At 45.7% G+C, this 25,359-nt stretch overlaps 1 protein-coding gene across 1 annotated transcript in view; it reads left to right on the forward strand.

Annotated features, from left to right (window-relative positions):
• Positions 1-25,359, forward strand: part of LOC124776655 — a 402,196-nt gene that overhangs the window by 211,482 nt on the left and 165,355 nt on the right. The window contains exons 2-3 of the mRNA XM_047251746.1: positions 20,435-20,532; positions 20,605-20,686. Of these exons, the coding sequence (XP_047107702.1) occupies positions 20,435-20,532; positions 20,605-20,686 (180 nt within the window). The remainder of the gene's footprint in view (positions 1-20,434; positions 20,533-20,604; positions 20,687-25,359) is intronic.

The raw sequence follows: 25,359 nt of genomic DNA on the forward strand, positions 1-25,359 counted from the left end.
AGCTTACTCTTCTCTTCCTCATAGTATCTCCCACTTTCTCAATTTTGTCATACACTTCTCTTACTTTGTCTTACTTTGTTATTCTAATTATTGCTGTTCTGATCAGATTAAGCGCCATCTATCGGACATTTTTTGAACGTTTGTATTTTTTTGGTTCTAATAAAACCCCATGTCATTCCAAGCATGTGTGTCAATTTGTACCTCTCTATCTACATTATTCCGTGATTTATTCAGTTTTCAAATTTATACTGACTTTTTGATCACCCAGTACATTCGTGTGCAAAACTTAAGGCGAAAGTAACTTTCGCATTATGTGTCACTGCCAAGTAACAGGTGATATACCGTTCAAGCAGTCTTGCATGACAAGTGTTTCGGAGGATGTGTCTTATCCAGGGTAATAATAGTTTCATAAGTTTGTACAAAAGCGACGCAGAGGCGGCTGCTAGAAACCAGTTTCAGGAACAGGATCAGAATACAGGTGATCTGAGAAGAAAAATTACAACCAACAGTTATCAGTCGGAGAGATTCCTGACTGAAATGGCTATGAGAGGCAATGACGTCCACAGATGGAGAATTGCATTGTTAAACTCTGGATACTGTCAAGAAGGCCGTACAAATACTGTGCTACCTAATGACACGGAGTCACACGATATAGGAAAGTGCAGAAGAATCTTCGTTCATTGGCGCATGGATGGCGAAAGAAGTAGTGTCTGGAAGACTAGGCGTGCTTTTCTTAGGTGATAGAGTTATGAACAACCTGCAACGAAAATGACATAAGTTAACATACGTTGGGAAAGGACATATAATCCTCAACCAGTCGTTCTGGTTTAGGTTTACTGATAATTCCCATATCCTCTAAGCCGAACACCGGGGCGATTTCTCGAACAAGACTACGGCTTGATACGTTCCGCCGTCTTTCTGCAGTGCTGTGTGTGCTCCACGCTGCCGCTCAGTGGCAGAAGCACCAGCTAGAAGTAGTCGGAGATGAAACAGTATTATACATATTTCATAGCCTCCTCAAATTCCGTATGCTATTCAGTGACAAATACAGTCTTCGAATAAAAATAAAATTACTATCCTCTAATTACTCTGCATCTGTGATTCCTGATCAACGACTCCACAACGAACTATCGAACGTTAATTTCGATTTGTCTGACGTTTTTTGTAATTGTCCGTTTGTCATGAGAACGAATCTAGTTGCTGTAATTAAAAAATGAAACCCACGAAGGTAATGGTATTAACGTAAGAAGTTATGAGCACGTGACTGAAAGCTATAAGTGAAATATTCGTACAGATATATAACGTAGCCACATAGCCGCAAAAATATTACGATAGAGATACGCAACGGCACTGGCTTACTACACGTGGTGCCGTTTCCTCGCCGTAGAAGTTTTATTTGTGAAGTTATTTAACGGGCTTGCCGCATAGCAAGTAACTGGCTTCTCACGAAAAAGCTGACGTATTTATTTCTTTTACTGACAACTTCGCAATGATACTTGGTAGAATACTCGTACTTACCTTAATTTGAAGCAGGAAGAACTACCGTCACATGTTAGGTTGTGTAGAATACACAGCCCATTACTAGCTTTCTCAGTTCACCTGTAGTCTGCCTCGCTGACTGAGCTGGGTTCGATTCCCGCGACTACTCTTTGTTGGAACGACTGGAATGTGTTCACGCAGGCTCTCAAGGCCAGCTCAGGAGCCGCTTAAGAGATAAGTAGCGGCTCCAAGATTCGGATTGCTGACAAAGGCTGGACGAGACATGTGCACAGCAGTGACCTTCGTCCACACGACTATTGGCACATGTTGGACAACCAGTATAGCGTGGTCTTCACGTACTGATCACTGAGTTCCTTCCTTCTCTTCTCTCTTAATTTATTCTTAACGTGAATAATACTTCTTAATTCTTTCGATGCAAACAGTTATCTGTGACGTATTGGGCAGTCCTTGAAGACGCAGTAAATCCGTGTATCCATTCCACGCTACGGTGATCGCGATAGGTTAAGCTATATTGCTGGATCTACGACTGGTGTCCATTACGCATTTAAAATAATCATTTCCGTGCCTGGACGCCATTCCTGTCATTTGCCGTAAGATAGGAGGAGAAATCGATGTGAGCCATCTGAGGGAGGGGGCTGTTAATTACACCTGTGACCAAAAAGTTAGGGAAACGCAATGGATGTGATTGTAATAGCCTTTCGCTCCTCCTCCAGGCCTCAAAACTGCAGTAACCTATGTCATCTACGAGTTGCGGGAATAGTTTTCAAGATACTGATCCACATATCCTGTGGCTCTACCGGCAGTTCTTTTTTTTCCCTTCTTTTCTTTTTGCTGGTGCTAAGTTACACATGTACCGGCTGCGTCTCATAAATTTTCAGTTGGGGGAGGGGGGAGAAGGGACGACAATCATGGCCGGGGACGCATTGGAGTGTTCATCAAGCCACCTGTGTGTAAACAAAGAGCAGTGATATGTCGCATTGTCATGTTGAAACACTGCAGCACCATCAGAGCACTCTAATGCCTGAAAGAGATGCACATACTTTGCACATAACCTGGACACGTCATTGGTTCCTGCAGCCAGATAGTAGAGCTTACGTGCTACCCTGTGGATGTAGCACCATACCATAACTGCGAGCCTCCTGCCTTGACACAGACGGGCGATCGATAGCTTCATGGGACACACAACACGCTCTTCAGCTCAACACAGCGTCATCGGACCATACTACGAATCTCTACCGTTCCATGTTCAAGTAGGACCCTCTTCCGCCGACCCCCTAAATTTAAGTTTAATGAAGCCTTTTTCTGAAGATACTTGAGTCTGTAGAGTAGCCTTGTTCGGAAATGAAACGTGGACGTAAATCTGTTGAGACAAGAAGGGGATAGAAGTTATTGAGATGTGATGCTACAGAATGCGAAGATTAGACGGGTATATAGAGTAGCTAATCAAGTAGTACTGAATGGAATTGGTGGAAAAGGAGTTTGTGGCACAACTCGACGCAGAAGAAGAGCCAGGATGATATGACACATCCAGAGGTCACAGACCGAGCAGAGGCAGTCAGAAAATAAAATCGGATGGATGACTTCTTGATGTATGGCGCTTCCTGTTTCTCTGCGCAACAAAATATAGAAGACGAAGATGCTCAGCCATTTAAGTCTGGGTATATTGAAACGTTGGACATTGTATTGTGTGTTAACCGGTGGCCTAGAAACGACAGAGAGGACCCGTCCCCGCCGCAGCCACAGTGTTCCACAACCCCACGACGACTACCGCAGTCCACTTCACCCCTCCGCCGCCCCACACCGAACCACTCTTTCAGGGTTATTGTGCGGTTCGGCCCCGGTAGAGTAATGATGTTTTACGCCTACGTGGAGAACTTGATTGCGCAGCAATCGCCGTCATAGTGTAGCGGAGGCGGAATAAGGGGAACCAGCCCGCATTCGCCGAGGCAGATGGAAAACAGCCTAAAAACCATCCACAGACTGGCCGGCTCACCGGACCTCGACCCAAGTCCGCCGGGCGTATTCGTGCCGGGGACCAGCTGCTCCTTCCCAATCCGGAAAGCCGTGCGTTAGACCGCACGTCTAACCGGGCGGGCTAACGTTGGACATACTAATTGATGAATTACAAAGAAGATATTCGGCGAACGACGATCTACCTAATTCATTAGCAAGTCTCGGTGGGTTGGTTGTAGATAAAATGGAATACCGTTGAAAAATTTAGGTTAGTGTGAGAAAATGAAATAAAACTATGCTGTTGCTTGTAAAAATTACTGTTATTCAGCTATGTCCAGTTCACAATTTCAATTGATTTTTCAAGTTTAACAGTTCCATCAAGGAAGAGGCTACTGTGGCTAAAGCTTATGTGAGACATCGCAAGGATAAAATACAAAACACAGTGCAAGTTGTGCACAAGCAGCGAGAGGTGTCAAAGATACGTACGAACTTCTTGCATCGGTGGCGACCATAGGATGTAGCACTGCAGTGAGCGAATCTACGTTTCAACTTTGCCTACAGTCAGTAGGCCTCAGATGCTTTTAGTGAAGCACGAAAGAATGAAGTCCTTCGCTTTTTTAATAATATGGTTAATCGAAGAACTCAGGAATTCTGGTATTAGATTGAATATAATACACTACTGGCCATTAAAATTGCTACACCACGAAGATGATGTGCTACAGACGAGAAATTTAACCGACAGGAAGAAGATGCTGTGCTATGCAAATGATTACCTTTTCAGAGCATTCACACTAGGATGGCGCCGATGGTGACACCTACAAAGTGCTGACATGAGAAAGTTTCCAACCGATTTCTCAGACACAAACAGCAGCTGACCGGCGTTGCCTGGTGAAACGTTGTTGTGATGCCTCGTGTCAGGAGGAGAAATGCGTACCATCACGTTTCCGACTTTGATAAAGGTCGGATTGTAGCCTATCGCGATTGCGGTTTATCGTATCACGACATGGCTGCTCGCGTTGGTCGAGATCAAATTACTGTTAGCAGAATATGGAATCGGTGGGTTCAGGAGGGTAATACGGAACGCCGTGCTGGATCCCAACGGCCTCGTATCACTAGCAGTAGAGATGACAGGCATCTTATCGGCATGGCTGTAACGGATCGTGCAGCCACGTCTAGATTCCTGAGACAACAGATGGGGACGTTTGCAAGACAACAACCATCTGCACGAACAGTTCGACGACGTTTGCAGCAGCATGGACTATCGGCTCGGAGACCATGGCTGCGGTTACCCTTGACGCTGCATCACAGACAGGAGCGCCTGCGATGGTGTACTCAACGACGAACCTGGGTGTACGAATGGCAAAACGTCATTTTTTCGGATGAATCCAGGTTCTCTTTACAGCATGATGATGGTCGCATCTGTGTTTGGCGACATCGCGGTGAACGCACATTGGAAGCGTATATTCGTCATCGCCATACTGGCGTATCACCCGGCGTGATGGTATGGGGTGACATTGGTTACACGTCTCGGTCACCTCTTGTTCGCATTGGCGGCACTTTGAACAGTGGACGTTCCATTTCAGACATTTCAGGTGTGTTGCGACCCGTGGCTCTACCCTTCATTCGATCCATGCGAAACCCTACATTTCAGCAGGATAATGCACGACCGCATGTTGCAGGTCCTGTAAGGGCCTTTCTGGATACAGAAAATGTTCGACTGCTGCCCTGGCCAGCACATTCTCCAGATCTCGCACCAATTGTAAACGTCTGGTCAATGGTGGACGAGCAACTGGCTCGTCACAATGCGCCAGTCACAACTCTTGATGAACTGTGGTATCGTGTTGAAGCTGCATGGGCACCTGTACCTGTACGCGCCATGCAAGCTCTGTTTGACTCAATGCCCAGGCGTATCAAGGCCGCTATTACGGCCAGAGGTGGTTGTTGTGGGTACTGATTTCTCAGGATCTATGCACCCAAATTGCGTGAAAATGTAATCACATGTCAGTTCTAGTATATTTGTCCAATGAATACCCGTTTATCATCTGCATTTCTTCTTAGTGTAGAAATTTTAATGGCCAGTAGTGTATGTTTGGAGAAATCATACAGATAGATGAAGTTTTTGCTATTACCTGTTATCCGCTCCCGACATTTACGTACTACCTCACCCAATCACATTCACAAGTGGGACGAAAATCACTTGACCAGATCACACCAAGTAAAGTTTCTACTTGCGCCCCTTCTGTAACCATCGCTACCCTGCCTTAAATTCAACTCTAGCTACAACCCTGATAGAGCTCCGTCTGTAATGACCTCCACGTCGCCATGATCTTCCTTCATATCGGTTGCGAGGCTCCAGAAGGTTGCCAGTAGAGAGTGAAGTCGCAGCTGTGTTCCGGCGTAGGCGGCAGGGGTACACGCGGAAGCGCGGCGACCTACTTGTCGTGCCTCTGCGATGCAGATGAGTCCCGCAGACGCCGCCTGGCGGGCGGTCTTTGACGCCGCCGCTACCGGGGCGCCCCGTCGGTAAACACTGGCTGCGCGTGTTTGCCCGCTATCGGCCGCGGCCGCTGCTGCTCGGTCCTCGGCCCTCGTATTCTCGGCCGCCCACGCCTCCCACTCAGTCGTCTGCTGACGCCGGTCCCCGAGCCACCTCGCCGCGGGAACCGCATGGACAGTGTCTGCAGCTGTTGGGCGCCCTCGTGGTCGAACTACACGCCCGCGCACACTCGCAATGGAACTGGTGAGCTCGACTCTCTATCTCTCGTACGTACCGGTCTTTCTTCGTACGTAATCGCAACAATACACTTGCACCTTACAGAGGTACTTCAAACTTCGATCTCTGTTCACTGCGCGCTTCCATTACTCTCGTTTACATCCCGAATAAAATGAAGGTTACCAGAAATGCCCCTAATGCAACGGTCGTGAAAACGTTTTTGCTCAAGTGCCAATACTAACACTGTGGGGTGTTACCTCTGGCCCCATATATACCTATCTTAAGTGGTAAACAACGTAAAATATTATGTTACTTTCTTTCTTTCTTTCTTTCTTTCTTTCTTTCACTGGTGCCATGGCCAGCGCTGCCGCAGAGTCGGCATTGTTAGGAACGGATTTGGTAAGGTTAGTGTGAAGGGGTGGCCGGATGCTCTTCCTGCCACCATCTCGTACCCTCTGGGACAGAGTCTCTGTACCCCTGCTGTCTGCGTCTAGTGGAATTCATGGAATAGTGCGAACGTGTTCAGATGTCTGCCAGTCGTGTAACTGAGGCGGAACGTGGGGACCAGCCCGGTATTCACCTAGCGGGATGTGGAAAACCGCCTAAAAACCACATCCAGGCTGGCCGGCATACCGTCCGACGTCGGTAATCCGCCGGGTGGATTCGATCCGGGGCCGGTGCGCCTACCCGAGTCCAAGAAGAAGCGCATTAGCGCTCTCGGCTAACCTGGCGGGTAAAATATTATGTTACCCCCCCCCCCCCCCCAAAGACTGAAAGACTGGCACAGTAAGTTCGTTTTGTTGACTGTCGTCTGTTTCACACTGCCGCCAACATCTTCGGTGCAAAAGATGGGACACTATAGTTGCGTGGTGAAGTGTACTTGGTTTTGCTGTGTTTGCGAATGACTTTGTTTAATAACAGTGTTTATACTTACACAGGGTGAGTCAAAAACGACTTTACAACTTTGGAATGACATAGGTTATAGAGATAACATACAGAATCAGTAGATGTGTCATTTTGTAGCAAACAACCTCACATAGTGGATCAGTACCTCACTCCGCCACCCGTGGCACCAGCGTAGTGCAAAGTTAAAATGGCTACTTTCACTAGTGCGGAGCGTAGTCGCTGTGTGTTTGAGTTTCAAGAAACGAACTCTGCAACAACTGTTCGGCGTAAATTTCGCACCGAATACGCTAAAGAACCTCCAAGCAGGCCTAAAATTTATTCTTGGCACAAGAACTTTGTTGAGACGGGTTGTTCACTGCGACATGATGATTCACAAGGTCGCCCGAGCGTTGGTGATTATGCCGAACAGTTTAGGGAGAGCTTTGCCCGCAGTCAACAAGAATCAACGCGACGTGCCGTTCGCGATTCTGGCATTCCACAAAAGACTGTTGGGCGAGTACTGCGTAGACGTTTTCACTTAAAACTGTACAGATTCGCAGTGGCACGTCACTTTAATGATGCAGATAAGATTACTCGTGGGGAATTCTGTGCGCAAATGTTGCATCGAATTGAGGACGACTAGAGATTGCTGAACACAGTGATCTTCAGCGATGACTCAACATTTCATATCAATGGCGTACAATATATGAAACAGGTAAAAGTCACATGCAGCATTTCGTGACAGCCGCAAAGTTAATGTGTTGTTTGCCCTTAGCAAATTCGAAGTGTACGGCCTTTCTTCTTCATGGAGAAAACTGTCACTGGTATGCTGTACCTTCACGTGTTTGACATCTTATTTCCACAGCTCGCTGAAGATAACACATATGGGATGGCTTACTACCAGCAAGACGGTGCACCACCTCATTTCCTCACGAAAGTTCGAGGTGTCCTCGATAATCGCTTCTCACTTAGGTGGATTGTCGTGAAGGGTCAGTCGGATGGCGACCTCGCTTTCCAGACTTGATAGCACTGGATTTCTTTCTCTGAGGTTTCATTAAAGTCCATGTGTTTGTTCCTTCGCTACAAAACAATTTAGCAGAGGTGGAAAATCGAATTTATGCTGCTGTTGTACAAGTTAGCCGATTTTCCACAACGAGTGTGGAAAGAAATTGATTAGCGGTGAGATGTTAGCCGTACTAGGAACGGTAGTCACATCGAACCAAAATGACGTTTGACACATTTATGTGAAACTTGACGTTGTTTGCTAAAACATGATACACTGCCTATTCTATAAGATATCTCAGTAAATTTCTATATCATTTCAAAGTTGTAAACCCCTTTCTGATTCACTCTGTATGCACTGTTGAATATGAGACAGCATCACAAAAGTCTAATTGGTGATTTAAATTCCAGTTTTTTCTGTTTTATTACAACAGCCTTAATCGCTGTAATGCTGCTTGCTACAAATAGGTACCGCATTTGAAGATGAGCTTCTCTCTAACGCGAATACACAAAGCTGTGTTACTTCCCTGTCAAAATTTGTCATAGCAGCTAATGGCCGCGAGTCGTGCTTGCTCGTGAGTTCTCAGTACAATAAAACACCCTCTCCCCCCCCCCCCCCTTTCTCTTCTCATGACACAGATGTGGCCGTGCCACGTACTCTTTTTCCTCTGAGACAAGAGGCAACAAAGCTCACGTCCGAATTCAGCAATGTCAGATAAAATTAACCACATCTTAGAACTGTCCCTAGTATTATAGTTTGTTACTGAACAGGAAAAATACACTCTTAAGAAGCTCTCAACGTTACTTGATGTTTTTGGAGTCTGAAGTTAGTTGCTAGATACAGACCACCATATTATAAAGTACGCCTGAGAACCGCGGGGACCACACGAATAATTGATTCTGGTCACATGCGCCCCGTGGGTAGCAGTTCGACGACCACAGCTCCAGCAAGTCGCCTATTGTGATGGTACAAATGCTTTATTTTACCATTACCGGTTTCAAGTCGCCGATCGAATCATCACAGATTGTATGCAGTTCACAGTATTTGTTGCATTGTGGGGATCGAAATGAGTCTGTGGCAAGACAGAAAACAATCGAAACAAGCACTGGCAATGGCGAATTTTCTAGAATTATTTACATCATAATGCCGACTTAAAGTTATTTGCATGCATGGGCTCAATCTAGATGGACAAAGTACTTTAGAAAAAATAGGTTATATCTTCCAGTTCGGGTGGAAGGGGAAGGGGGGGGGCTAGTCTGACAAGGCTCTGAATGTTCTTACATAACAGGCGACACAACCAGTACGTGGCGCTCGCTCAAGAACTAGGATTGGTTTCCGCCTGGCTCCTACCCCTCGATTCACTGAAATATCATTCGCCGAGTTTTATTGATCGAAGTAACATTGTCCTCCGATCCTTCATGACAGAACATGGAATCAAATCTTCGTCCGTAAGCGCAATGGTCTTAGTCTGAGCTATCAAAGTTCGACCCAGCTTAGATTCAAGTATTGGTCCTTCATGCTGTCTCCACTCCTGAGGAAGATTCGTTATAGTGTACTCAACAGGGAGCAAGTTTCATTGTCGACAGAGGCATAAGTTACCGTGAGAGGGATAATTTTGCAAAATGTTTCCCCCGTTTGCTCATTCCACTCCTCGTCCAGCCGGGAAATGCTTCAGCTTTTTCTCTAATTGGGGGCCACTGCATTTTGGCTTGCTTTATTGACAGTTCTGTTGCTTTAACTTTGCTGAGAAGTACTTTTTTCACAAAATAGCTTTTTAACTGAATCATTCGTCGGCTCTTGCTAGAACAACATTATAGTAAATAAAAAGCGCTGGTTTGCTTTTGTTCTACAGTATTACTTTTATTGTGTGAAAAGGCTTTCAGCTTACAAAGCCATCTTCAGACATTTACTGAGTTTTGTCACCAAAGAAGTTACAATGTCTGTAAACAACATTGGAAGAGAAGTTACTCATCTAGATTGAAGCGAAAACGCACAGTAAATAACATCTCTGACATTGTGGTGGTAATTCAATGTAAAAAAGAAAAGTTTAATAGTAAATAAATAAAACGGAGTAAACAGGAAAAAACTTTAACAAAAAAGAGGAACAGCAAGCCTACGTAATAGTTTATATTAATAAACAAAAGCAATAAAATAAAATTAGTACTTGAGAAGGGTACTTAAGAAGGTATAAAACATGGAGAGTGACACATAAGCCAATTAAAAGAAGAAAGAATTATCTTTCTGAAGCGTTACATTTCTATCTGCAGGATCGAGTCGAGAAATACAGTCTGTTGAGTAAGATCGTGGTCATCTTAAGCAGTAGGAAAGTGTATTTGACAACAAACAAAAACGTGTACATACAATGAACAAAAGAAAAATACAATTACAATTAATGTACGTACAGTCACCGGCAGCGTTGATAATTGTTCGGCATTTCCGAGGCGTGCTTGAAACAAAGTTTTCCGCTTACTCACATGAAAGAGATCCCCCAAATGCGTCAAATTTGCGTTGACAGCAGTTTCAAAGTGCATTTTGCTTGTGTCTGACCTACTGTTAGCAATAGGTTTCCCGAAAAAATGTTACTAATCATTTTCTCCACTTTCGGAGTTACTTTACCGATTGAGACACGTTCTTCAAAATCATCCACGTTTTTAAGCAATTTATAGCTTGTCACCCCACTTGTGTACTATGATTTTAATTTCTCCATATATTTAGACGCCGCGGCATGGCTCATTTTCAGACCTTTAGGGTAGCTGCAGAGAAACACACCCTCAAAAACGCGACGTGTAAGCTGCACTCATGTCTCTTCTTGTGTCGAGAATTCAGAGTAAACTATTGCTTTATGGACACTGCATGAAGGACAGAGGTTCCCTCTATTGCGGTGTGAAACAGCTGAGATGTTATCTTTTACCATCTGTGCGTAATGCCGACCGCGCTCTTACTTAACATACTGTAGTTACCTGCACGGGAAAATAAAGTGAAGCGAGGAGTAATAAAGACAGTGGCATGGCATTCAGGATGAATGGGGTTTATGTCCCCTTCTAACCATTGGGTAATAAGCGCTGCTATTCGGCTTGAGGCAAACGCCGCGATGGGACGTTGCCCGAGGTCGGCAGGGACACGTTCTTCCTCTCACTTCGTCTAACTGAACTAGTGCCACATTCGTAAAGACCTCGAAAGAAGACAGAATGTCAAAGTTTAACGTCCCGTGGCGGAAGGGTCGCGCAAACAGCTCAGTTTCCGAGCGCAGCGATTCAAGATAACCTTGCGAATGCAAATGTGGATAATCGGAGAGGGATTGGAACCCTTCCCTTTCGAATGCGACTCCATTTTGTTAACCTCTGGAACACATCGCTCAGTCTCGTGACATCATTGTTACTCTCCGACTTCTTTTTCCATAGAAACACACAGCTTTAAGCGCTAAAATCTGATATTCACTCTGACGGAAACCTGTTAGCGAAATTATATTGATAAAAACTTACTTCCTAAACTTTACTGTACCTTACCCGCGTCTTTACTGATCGGCGACAGGAAAATATGTTCCAATAACTCCCAGCATGTTCTGTAGAATGGGAAACTACTTCAGTGCCACTGTGTCTCTACCGCTTCTGTCGAAACTTGACTCTTTTTCGTAATTACGCTTTTTTTGTAAAAAAAAAAATGTACAAATGTCTAGAGCAATCACGTAAGCAATTGTAAGACTTTATTTCATTTCACCATACAGACCCCGAAAACCTGAGAACAGTGATGGGGATAGCGAAGTCAACAACATGTGTCACAGGAGGAATAAATTACATAAAAGTCGTTGTTTATGTCCGAAATTTTCATTTTAAAAGAGTTGTGCACCTTTAATACAGTGAATGAGCTAGTGGACAGAACAGTAACAAAATGCTGGCAGCCCTCTCTCGCAGGAAGGTTGACAGGTGGTCGCAGACAGCACACATGTCTGCTCTGGAACGGAGCCAGCTGACGTACGGCTGTCAACAGACGCTACTGAACTTCGCTACATCTGATAAAATGGCCCAGGCCTCGGCTGTAATGACGTACACGTGCGGTAAACACATTTCTGGACGGAAACTTCTGGTCTAATTTTCGGGTTCGCCAACGCGTGATTCAGTTACCACACTATTAAATGAAATTTAAACTCCAGTGTTTACATCATTATTTCACCAGTTCTGTAACTTATATGGTATATTGAACAGCTGATAAATTCACAACGCCTTATGCAGCTGCTATTACACATCATGGTACAGCTTTACGTTACTGAGTGGGTTACAATATCTCACAGTGCTTGAAAATGGCAACATATCGAAATTGCAATCGCAGCCGGCCGAGGTGGCCGAGCGGTTCTAGGCGCTATAGTCTGGGGTGGTTGGGTTGATTTCGGGAGAAGAGACCAAACTGCGTGGTCATCGGTCTCATCAGATTAGGGAAGGATGGGGAAGGAAGTCGGCCGTGCCCTTTCAAAGGAACCATCCCGGCATTTGCCTGAAGCGATTTAGGGAAATCACGGAATACCTAAATCAGGATGGCCGGACGCGGGATTGAACCGTCGTCCTCCCGAATGCGAGTCCCGTGTGCTACTGTCTCGAACCGCGCGACCGCTACGGTCTCAGGCTCGAAGCCCGCTTCGGACATGGACGTGTGTGATGTCCTTAGGTTAGTTAGGTTTAAGTAGTTCTAAGTTCTAGGGGACTGATGATCTCAGAAGTTAAGCTCCATAGTGCTCAGAGCCATTTGAACCTTTTTTTATTTTATTTATTTATTTATTTATTTTGCAATCGCAGTAAACAATGTTTTAACAGCCAAATGCGGATTGATTTCATTTAAAAGTACCGTTAACGCTCCACATTTCTTTACAGTTGTTACGAGGCTTATTCCGAAACTAAGGCCAGGATCGGTCGCGAAATGGAAACCACAGTCAAAATCAGAAGTGTGTTTTTGCAATAGTTAGCCACGCCTTTCAGCAACGTCTCTACAGTCACCGCTCCGCCTGAGACATTTGTTGTGGCGTTGTACCAACTTTCCAATACCTCGCAGTAGAAGGCAGCCGCCTACACCTCTCGCAGATTCTCTACGCTGATCTGCAGTTCGTTGTCTGCGCCAAAACGTTGACGTCTGCGCCAAAACGTTGACTTCATAGCCAGCGGTTCATGTCAGCAGAGATGAAAATCAGAGGGAGCAAACGAAGTCTGGGCTGTATGGAGGGTGATCAAACACTTCCCATCGAAAACGCTTCAGGGACGTCCTCATTGCCCCTGCAGAGTGCTTCCGAGAACGGTCAGGAAGATGGAAATGCATAACAGTTTTGTTGTGTGGGTTGCATCAAATCAGGCGAAATCTCTCACAGGCACTCACACCTGGTGGGAGACACTGTTATGTAGGGATCTTTACGTGGATAAAACACATTGCTTAAAAACAAAGATTCTCTTTGTGATATCTGTCGTTTCACTAAATGAATTCGACCAAGAACTGAATGGAGAATGAAACGCCTGACAGTTACGTCTTGTGGGCTGCATGAAATCAGGCGAAACCCCTCACTTCACACCAGGTGGGAGACGCTGTTAGCAGCCATCGTTCTGTACTCATTGTGCTCTCAGAACTAAAGGTGTGTGCTCTCAGAACTAAAAGTGCAACGTGACATTATAGACGTGCATGCTAGAGACACTGCGAAACATACCAGTGCAGAGCTTCGCCAGACTTCCACTCTTGTTTTCACTTCGCAGAGAGATTGGGTACTGCTCAGAGGGAAATTGTAAACTAACTGCGTTTTTGTGATTGAACAGTGTACCTTTTTAATGGCATTCGAGAGCAATCAAGAAGTCGTGTGCTGCAGTAGTTTGGCCTGGATCCATGTTCATTCGGACATCACAAAAAATGGCTCTGAGCATGATGGGACTTAACATCTGAGGTCATCAGTCCCCTAGAACTTAGAACTAGTTAAACCGAACTAACCTAAGGAAATCACATACATCCATGCCCGAGGCAGGATTCGAACCTGCGACTGTACCGGTCGCACGTTTCCACACTGAAGCGCCTAGAACCGCTCGGCCACATCGGCTGGCAGGACATCCCAGCACATCTCCATGCAGCCGTCTATATTTATACTTTCTGTGGGTTTCCAAAAATCTCTCATTAGAAATTTTGGGCTTGTTCCTCCACCAAAGCCACAGCCTACTTTTTAAATCAATAATGTACAAGTGATTTAAAGTTGGTCTCTGACAACGTCGATTTCGATAGGGAGCTTTATTCATTTGTGTATTTGTTATCATTATTGTTATGAATTAGAGCCCTTGAAAAGTGACGACGCTTGGATTGTACTGGTACATTTTGTATACAAAAGAAAAGTAAATCTGGATTAATTTGTGCTGCGGTGTTTTGGAACTAGTACGCCTACTGACAGTGAGTGAGCCTTGTGCGTCTAGCCTGCATGGTTTTAAGTGCTGCGGAGAATCAGTGTACTGTGCTTACGTTGTTGCTGGGTTGTGATAAGGCGCTGTTCAAACCGAGAGGAGCTAACAGCATCCTGAAGCGAGCCGTGCTCTTATCTAATCTATAACACGCTTTCGTGCTTCATTGAGTCCATGTGACCTAAATTTCCTACAGGTCAGTCGAGACATCAGATTCGCTCAAACCTTTCCTTTCTCTAATTTTGCTCGTTTTTCATTGGTGGCAATTCCAATTTTTGGAGTGACAGTATAGTGTTGTTTAAAAATCTTATTTTAGGTTCCTTTGTGAGTGCACTCATTACGAAAGAGACATATTCATACAAAAATTCTGCGTATTTGAGTTTATGGTGAGAAAGACTATGTCCATCTATTGTGTGAAGCAAATTATCTCTGAAACCTCATCCAGTATTGTACGTTTTATGTCAGAATGTACTGTTCGTTGATGCTGGCCAAACATGAAGGACTACAGCGTATACAAATCGTTCGGACATAATTTTCCTGTAAAACGTCCCCAACAGAAAGAGTTTCGTGTGTGTGTGTGTGTGTGTGTGTGTGTGTGTGTGGGCGTGCGAGCGCGCGTGTTCGTTCGTTCCTGAGTTACAGTGTCCTTTTCACTGTCTGAAGGAACAGAGCGCAGTTAGCGGCAATTTGAAGATTAAATCGAGTACTGATGGAAGAGCAGTGTCTTCGAAACGCAAGTATCTGGATTGGAATCTCGGTCCGATATACTAAACAACTCGCTACAGAAAGTCGGCGCAGCGTGTAATAGACAAAAGGTAAAAAGGTTAGATTACTGTTAACTAATAAAAGTGGGAAGAAATGTAGGGGAATTGAGGACGCCTATCTTGAAGGAAATATATATCATTTCTGAATCAGCCGAGTGACTAATTGTACCAGCTTTCTTCAAGGTTAACCGTTGCATGTTCGGCATGAAGAGAAAGTTCGCATAGTGGTGCAGAGGAATCCACTACCATAAATGCTCTACACACTGAGGCGACAAAAGTAATGGGATATCGTTCTGCACGTATACAGATGGCGGTAGTAACGCGCACACAAGGTATAGAAGGGCAGTGCATTGGCGGAGCTGTCATTTGTACTCAGGTGATTTACGTGAAGAGGTTTCCGACGTTATTATGGCAGCACGACGGACATTAAGAGTCTTTGAACGAGGAATGGTAGTTGGGACTAGATGCATGGGACATTCCATTTCGGAATTCGTTAGGTAACTCAGTATTCAGAGATCCACAGTGTAGACAGTGTCCAGAGAATACTAAACTTCAGGCATTACGTCTCACCAAGGAAACTCAGGGCCGACGGTCTTAGCTTAAGTATCATGAGTAGCGGTGTTTGCGTAGAGGTGTCAGTGCTAACAGACAAGCAACGCAGCGTGAAGTAACCACAGGAATCAATGTGGGGGCGTACGACGAACGTATCCGTTAGCACAGTGCGACGAAATGTGGCGTTAATGGGCTATGGCAGCAGACGATCGACGCGAGTGCCTTTGCTAACAGCACGACGTCGCCTGCAGCGCCTCTCCTAGTCTCCTGAGGATATCAGTTGGATCCTAGACAACCGCAAAGCCGTGGCCTGGTCAAATGGGTCGCGATGTCAGTTGGTAAGAGCTGATAGTAGAGTCCGCGTGTGGCGCAGACCCCACTAAACCGTGGACCCAAGTTGTCAACAAGGCACTGTGCAAGCTGATCGTGTGTCCATAATGGTTCCCGCTGTGTTTACATGGAATAGACTGGGTCCTCTGGTCCAACTGAACCGATCATTGACTGCAAATGGGTATGTTCGGCTACTTGGAGACCATTTGCAGCCATTAATGGGCTTCATGTTCCCAAACAACGATGGAATTTTTATGGATGGCAGTGCACCGTGTCACAATTTTTCGCGATTGGTTTGAAGAAAATTCTGGACGCTCAGATCTCCCGACATGAATTCCAACGAACGTTTATGGGACAAAATCGAGAGATCAACTCGTGTACAAAATCTTGCACCGGCAGTACTTTCGCAGTTACGGACGATTATAGAGGCAGCATTGCTCAATATTTCTGCACGGGACTTCCAACATCTTGTTGAGTCCATGCCACGTCGTGTTTCAGCACTATGCCGGGCAAAAGGACATCCGACACGATATTAGGAGGCTTTTCTCACCTCACTGTAAGTTTGCTTGTCTCCATCTACCCTTCTTTGTCTTGAGAAATCTGAGTGATGTACAATGTAATGGCTAATTAAGAATGTTGAAATTGCGGCACTGTCCTCTTGATTAATAGTTAAGTGGGGTAGGACGTGAAACGGGCCGACTTGGAGCAGGAGAGTCACCACAGGACATTTTAATTTCTGCTGTCTATACTTTTACAAATAAAATCATAAAACTTTGTCACCATGACCAAGAACGATTGAGAACTCACACTCATCACAGTGGAAGTTCAAAAACGTAGCAGAATACCTTTTTTTACATGTGAAATTTCATCTTTTTTCACTTATTACAGGATGCGTTTGTTGCTATAGGTACAAAAAAAAAAAGGCTCTGAGCACTATGGGACTGAACATCTGAGGTCATCAGTCCCCTAGAACTTAGAACTACTTAAACCTAACTAGCCTAAGGACATCACACACATCCATACCCGAGGCAGGATTCGAACCTGCGACCGTAGCGGGCGCGCGGTTCCAGACTGTAGCGCCTAGAACCGTTCGCCCACCCCGGCCGGCGCTATAGGTACACTTTTCTTCCTAAGTAATCTTCGATGAATTTTTCATAGCATACAAACAGTAGTTACAGGTGTATGAAAATCTAGACTTTTCCGAATCTGTTAAAAAAACTGTGGAAAAAATTGAGATAATTAACTATAAAACTTGAGTTTTTTCTAAACATGAAGTTTAAAATGTAACAGTTCATTCATTTTTTCATAAATTAAATAACTTCTAGAGTTTGATACACCTGTAACTATGGTTTGTATGCTGTGCAAAGGTCATCAAAGAATCTCTCTTGCTTAGGAAGAAAAGTGTACCTATAGCAACAAATGCAGCCAGTAGTAAGTGAAAAATTGATGAAATTTCACATTTAAAAAAATGTGTTTTGTTACGTTTTTGAGCTTCCACTGCTATGAGTATGAACCCTGAATCCTTCCTGGTCATGCTGTTAAAGTTTTATGAATTTATTTGTAAAAGTATAGACAGTGGAAATTAAAATGTCCTGTGGTGCCTCTCCTGCTCCAAGTCGGCACGTTTGACGTCCTACCCCCTTTAAAGGTTACAATAAAAAGAAAAGAGAAGAAAATAAAAGAAGAAATTGTGAGTATGTATTGCGCACTATGTAAACTGGGGAGGTAAGGAACAAAAAGAGAGCTGGTAGAAGCAACTGCGTAGATTTATTAAATCCTTTTGCTATATCATTTCAGCGAAATATTATTGTTATGCCAAATATTGCCCGAATTCTTTTGTGCCCTATCGCTGGAATATCCTGTTAAAGACTAATAGAATATCTTTGTAAGCAGAAAATGTCACCTGTGTCCTTCGAAAATCTGCTAAGGAATTAATACATCGTAGAGACAAGTAGGCTGGAACGTCGGTTTATTACACAGCAATATTCCAACACGCATTCTAAAGAAGTACAAGAATATTACGAAACATGTCGTGATAGTTCTCAGTGACAAGGAGGCAATTGTGTCAAGAGACTTGGAATTAACGTTCCCTTCCATGCTAAAGCATTATATCCTCGCCATCTGCAATACAAATGGCATCTCCGTGCGTAATACCTAAAGAAATGTCCGACTAAAGCGCCACGGGGAACGTGTAATTTTTCCTGCGCTGTCAGTTTTGCCGATATGATCTGAAACGTGACTGTGTGCCATTTGTTTCCACATCTCGAGTCTCTGAAGGTGGACTCGCTCGCTCTCCGTGGTTTAATGCCTAAAGCAACAGACAGCAGAAGCGCCCTGCGGAACGCATCGCGTTTTTCCTGCGCTGTCAGTTTTGCCGATACCATCTCCAGCGCGTCTCAGCTTGGCATTTGTTCCCATATCTTGTGTCCCCCTGAAGAAGAATTTCTCTTTCTCTCTCATCTCGTCTCCGTTGTCTGCATTGTGCAAAGGCGGTGGCATAGCATTCTCTGAAAGTGAGTGCGGAGGAGTGGAGCACAAAGGGGCAATTAATCGATTACGGAATATAGTTGCCGGCGAGAACTGATTAATTCGAATCGATTTTCTTTCTCTTCTTTTCCGACCGCACGTAACGATCGATTGCTGCAACGCAGCTCGGCCAGGTGTTCAAACGAGAAGTAATCAAAGTGCAGCCTGCTAACGCAATAGGCCTACGAAACGAGCAGGAGAAGGTGCAGTGTTCTGCTACGGCTAAACGTTGCTGTGCGATAGTTTCATGGGAGAAACACTACATAAACCGAGTGACAATTATAGAACTATATGAAATAAAATCGTCATAACCTCTGAACGGTTTGCGTTAGGACTTTCAAACTGCACGGTTGGCCGCAGGGCATGATGGGAATCAGTATGCGCATGCGCGCGCGCCTTGGTGTTGTCGGCCGTTTGCACGTGAAAATGTCACGGCGCAGCGTGCCTGAGCGTATAGCACTTGTGAAGGCGTACCTTCTTTCTTCTTTTCATTTTTTTTGAGTCATCAGTCTTCTGACTGATTTGATGCTGCCCGCCACGAATTCCTCTGCTGCGCCAGCCTCTTCGTCTCCGAGTATCTCTTGCAACCTACGTCCTCAATTATTTGTCGGATGTATTCCAATCTCTGTCTTCCTCTACAGTTTTTGCCCTCTACAGCTTCCTCTAGTACCATGGAATTCATTCCCTGTTGTAACGGATGACCTATCATACTGTCGCTTCTCCTTGTCAGTGTTTTCCACATATTCCTTTCCTCTCTGATTTTGCGTAGACCCTCCTCATTCTTTATCTTATCAGTCCACCTAATTTTCAACATTCGCCTGTAGCGCCAAATCTAAAATGCTTCGATTCTCTTCTGTTCGGCTTTCCCACAGTCCGTGTTTCACTGACATACGAAGCTGTGCACCAAACATACATTCTCAGAAATTTGTTCGTCAGATTCAAACAATGATTCAAATGGCTCTAAGCACTATGGGACTTAACATATGTGGTCATCAGTCCCCTAGACTTAGAACTACTTAAACCTAACTAAAGGACATCACACACATCCATGCCCAGAGCAGGATTCGAACCTGTGACAGCAGCAGCTGTGCGGTTCCGGACTGAAACTCGGCCACAGCGGCCGGCGTTCCTCAAATTAAGGCCTATGTTTAATACTCCCAGCCAGGAATGCCGTTCTTGCCAGTGTTAGTCTGCTTTTGATATCATGCTTCCTCCGTCCATTATTAGTTATTTTTCTGCCTAGTTAGTAAAACTCCTTAACTTCATCTACTTCATGACCGTCAATCATGATGTTACGTTTCCTTCTGTTCTCATTTCTGCTACTTCTCATTACTTTCTTATGCTGTTTTTGGCTACATACTGTAAATTTAACCTTCAGGTATTTTGTCTTTTTTTTGCGGAAGAGCACTTATACGAAAAATATGCAAGTCCTCGTGGAACATTCGCAATGTATCACGAAATCGAAGCAAACAATAAAATAATGATTAAGAGACATAGAAGCACAAACACCACTACTATAACATGACTGAATGCGGCGTGGATACGTTAACTTTCAATATTAGCAGACGATGCTGATCTCCGGCCTGTCAATGCCGATGCCGAAACTTACTTCTCGAGAGACGATGACGATCCGTTGACGGCCTGTGTGAATGCCGCCATTTGAAATGCATTGTAGTCTGTGTTGACATTCCGATCCGTGATGTCCCGTTTAAACAGACTTTTACGTGTCTTGCCCCACGCCGACTAACTCTCGAGACGACACGAGGTGTGTGACTGGAGTCCGCTGTCGCTGTTGCAGGCACGTCGACGGACCTGGTGCCGACGCTGCTGGGGATGTACGACTCCCTGATTGGGCGGGCGGCGCCCACGCCCTCCGCCCCCGCAGAGCCGCCCCCCGCAGCGCCGCCCCCGCCGGCTGCCGCCACCGCCCCCACCTCCACCCACGCACCCGCCACCCCCTCCGCCAAGAGGCTGTCCACTTGCCTCGACGTGACGCGGCCGCTTTCCGTCAGCTCCATCGCCTCCTCCAGCTCGTCGTCCTCGTCGTCAGGTGAGTCTCGTTTATTTACTGCACTTACTTGCCACATATTTGAATAATTTGAATTGCTGGCATCGTATTGCTTATGAATAATTATGGAAAACTATACTGCACCACTATCAGATGCTACGAAAAACCCGCCAGGTTACCCGAGAGCGCTAACGCGCTGCTTCCTGGACTCAGGAAGGAGCGCCGGCTCCAGGACGAATCCACCCTGCGGATTAACGACGAGGGCCGTTGCGCTAGCCAGCCTGGATGTGGTTTTTAGGCGGTTTTCCATGTCCCACTAAGTGAATACTGGGCTGGTCCCCACGTCCAGCCTCAGTTACACGACTCGCAGGCATTTGAAAAACGTTCGCACTATTTCATGGCTTACACTAGACGCAGATAGTTGGGGTACACTAATTCCATCCTGGGGGGGGGGGGGGGGGGAGGACGGGGTTAAGGGGTGGCGACAGGAAGGGCATCTGGCTGCCCTCTGACGCTAACATCGCCAATTTCATAGTAACAAGGCTGACCCTGTGTTGCAGTAGGACAAAGGCCCCAGCACACGATTATCAGTTGCTACGAAAAATCTTTGTTATTGTTACCAGTTTCGAGTGTACAGATCATCATCATGCATACGAAGTCTTACAATCACAATACACTGTCTGATGAAAAGTATCCGAATACCCCTTCGTAATGCACAGTTTACCACTAGATGTCACGAGAGGCGGACCCGCCAGTGTAAAAGGAGATGGGGTTGTAACTAGACAAGCAGTAACAGCTGAATCGGTCGGTCAAGGAGACCTCAGTGACTTCGAATGTGGTCCAGCCATTGGGTGTCACCTGTAAAAAAAATAATCGTCAGGGTCACTTTAGCCCTTCTAATGCTGCCCAGTTCTGCAGTTGGTGATATGATTGTGAAGTGGAAACGCTAAGGAACATTACAGACCCCATGTAACGATGGACAGAGCCCGTCGAGCATTGCGGAGGATGCTTGTAAAAAGTCACATAAAATCAGCGGAACGTATCACTTCTGGGTTCCAACGTGCTGCCAGCAGTCCAGCTAACACAATGACTATAAGTACGCAATTAAAAGGAACGGGGTACAGTGGCCGAGAAAGTCCTCATAACGGACACATTGCGGTAGTTAATGCTAAGCGACGTTTTAGCTGGTGTAAAGGGAGACGCCACTTGTCAGTGGATGGCTGGAAAGGAGTGATAGCGAATGACGAATTGCACTACACCCTTTGGCAATCGATAGGATAGCGACGGGTTTGGCAAATGTGTGGAGAAATTTACCTGCCATCATGTGCAGTGTTAACAGTGATGTACAGAGGAGGTGGTATTACGGAATGGGGGTGTTTTTCATGTCTAGGGCGGGGTCCCCTCATCACGCTAAGAAAACACCAAATGCGGAAGGACATGAACACAGAGTATTGTATAATCGTTAGGAGAGAGATAAGGGACTACAGGGCGGGTGGTCGAGAGTCTGCCACTTGTCTGTAATGTATGAGGCTGGCCCACATTAACCACTGTCTTGTGTCGAACCACGACCAGCACGGAACTTGGCGCACCATTCCACATTCTTCATTCTCCCACGGATGTCTATCGATATTTGTCCTCAGGCAGCCAAAAAAGGAATAATACCAATTCGGTCTTGTTTGGACGTGTTTGTTACTAACATCGCCGTAGTTCACGTTTCCACGTATACCACACTAATCCTTTCACGTCGGTGCTTACATACGCGCATCGGAGTCGAGCTACGTTGCATATCCGCTGCAGGAACGCCCTCAAACGCCCTATACAGGGCATCTCTAACCTTTTGGAACAAATTGGAACGCCGGCCGAAGTGGCCGTGCGGTTAAAGGCGCTGCAGTCTGGAACCGCAAGACCGCTACGGTCGCAGGTTCGAATCCTGCCTCGGGCATGGATGTTTGTGATGTCGTTAGGTTAGTTAGGTTTAAGTAGTTCTAAGTTCTAGGGGACTAATGACCTCAGCAGTTGAGTCCCATAGTGCTCAGAGCCATTTGAACCAAATTGGAACGTGTGATAGTGGGTCCACAACCTATTATACCGATATAGGGAATCAGTGGTCGGAAATTCATGTTTATTGTGCTATCGACATACGCAGCGTACACCATATAACAACAACGTAACTCATACCACTCCGGTGTTACTTATGTTTTAATGTTTGACCTTTTGAAGATCACTATGTTTTATATTTTAATGTATAACTTGAGCAATTCAGCTCTTAAATCACTGTACATCTTTGACGATATGCTCTTCATGTAATTACCTTACCTTCTGATGAAGTCACCCTTAGAGGTGACGAAATCTGGTCAAGGTATATAGAAAACCTGTGCAACTGGTTGGCTGATTTTTACATATTTTTCAAACTCATAGGAATTGTTCAAAGCGACCTTCACCGTTGCATTTGAAGCGGAGGTCCAGTCCGCTGGCCAGTACGATCGCTGATCTCACACGTCCGGACTTTTTCCTCTGGCGTTAAGTCAAGACATTGGTGTATGGAACCCCCGCTGATACGGATGTAGACCTGCTTGCTAGAGTTCAATCTGCCTGTCTCTCGGAGCAACAGAAACCCAGAATCATGGAGAAAATGCGGCAGAACTTCATGTGACGTTGCCATGCATGCAATGAGACTGGCGGACGTCGCTTTGAACACTTACGTTGTTGTTATGCGATGTACGCTGTCCGTCCATAACTCAATAAATATGCATTACTGACCGTCGGTTCCCTGTCTCAGTGTAATCAGTTGTAGACCCACTATCACCTGTTTCAAGCCGGCCGCTGTGGACGAGCAGTTCTAGGCGCTTCAGTCCGGAACCACGCTGCTGCTACGGTCGCAGGTTCGAATCCTGCCTCGGGCATGGATGTGTGTGATGTCCTTAGGTTAGTTAGGTTTAAGTAGATCTAAGTCCAGGGGGCTGATGACCTCAGATGTTCAGTCCCATAGTGCTTAGAACCATTTGAACCTGTTTCAATTTCACCCAAAACGTTTGAGACACGCTGTTTATGCTTACATATACTAGCATTTTTGAGCTTCGTACTACTTTTTCCCGAAATTTTGTAAATTTATTTCAATGTTTTAATTGTTTTTGTGTTAATGTATTGCTATAAATGCCGCCCTCATTGCATTGTAGGCCTTTCTGTAGGTATTGGACTATCTTCGTAGACTCTTCTCCTAGAGGTCGGGACAATGGCCGAAACGTATTACGTCAGGATGTGACGCCAGAATTTGAGCAGTTCTCTCTGCTACGCGCTGCACTCTCGTATCATGGTACGGGTTATTCCGTGCGGCGGCGGGCGCCGCTCATTGATTCCACCGAGCCCATCCTGCGGTCGCGCCCCGATGGAAGAGCCTGGCCCACGCCACTTCTCTGGGGCAGGCCATCCAGCCAGCTTTCTCTGGCGCACACCAGAGCCCTCGTCGCTAAGGACAGGGTGGTGCCTCACCCCACCTCCGGAGGAGCCCAGAATGGAAGTCCTCGAAAGCGACACGGACGTGGACACGGCACTTTCTCGTCTCGCCGCCACCGGGAGCCCGCCTTCCGCAAACACCAAGCCCGAGCCCATCTCCTTCATTACGTGCGCGGTCACGCTCGCGTCCGCCCTCCATTGTCCCGCCCTGTCCCACCAACTGGGCGGTTGCCCTCCCGTGTTTACAGACTTACTTCCTAGACTCCTGGGCCCGCTCTTCTGTTGTTTTCTCCCGCAGTCCAGTAGCATCAGGTGTCAGTCGCTAAGGAGACGACGCCTGAGGGTTTGTTTACGGGTCGTGTCTGGAGCGTTGAATGTGTACATTTCATCGCAGTCGGCATTTGTCTACTGCACAGACAGCTCTTTTCGTGGCAGGAGGGCTGTTATTAGCTCTGCCTCGTGTATAACGGAAACTGTGGGATTCATACTTCCCGCAGACAAGGGCTTAGAAATCTGGATCACTGGACAACACTCAGGGATCATATTGCTCAACAGAAACTAAGAAGAGAGCATCATATCAATATGGCTCGTAATGTAAGCATTTCTAAAGTTGTGAGACAGAGGCACGTCGTACATAAGCTGAAGAATCTGCTCATAACTCTTGTTATTTACTGCATTTATGAACTGTTCGCAAGAACTGGCACACAGCGTTCAGTGACCTATCACAAATGAACTTACTTCATGTGCGACGGTATTGCTACACATTAAAAACTGTGTTTCCGAATTCACCTTGATGAAAATTGTACTGATCAGTGGATAATTAAAGGTAAACCAAATTGTGGCATCCACGCTCTCATTACGTAATCTGCGGAACTTATTTCTGTTGCCTAACCCATTGTTTTTCGCAACACGTGTCAGTATAGAAGCGTTAAGGCAACTAGTGAATGTCAGCCCCTGGCCCCTCTCTTCTGAGGGGAAGTATACACTCTGGGACGCAACAGACCACGGACTGCCTACCTGGAAAGTCGTTGCTTACTCTTAATGCTGTTAGGTTTTTCGCGAGGGGTCGCCGGATTCAAGAGTAGTTACGATGACTCAGTCGAAATGGCGCGAATGAATTTTAAAGTTGTAGAATTGGTGACCGCGCTGTCGGAGAAGTCACCACGCTGTGCACAATCATTACTACCCCGACCTACTAAGAGAGAATTCACTGACTGCCTGGAATAATCTGCGAGAAAATTTTGAATACATATGACTCATTG

This window comes from Schistocerca piceifrons, chromosome 2, assembly GCF_021461385.2.
Source record: "Schistocerca piceifrons isolate TAMUIC-IGC-003096 chromosome 2, iqSchPice1.1, whole genome shotgun sequence".
Classification (NCBI taxonomy): domain Eukaryota; kingdom Metazoa; phylum Arthropoda; class Insecta; order Orthoptera; family Acrididae; genus Schistocerca; species Schistocerca piceifrons.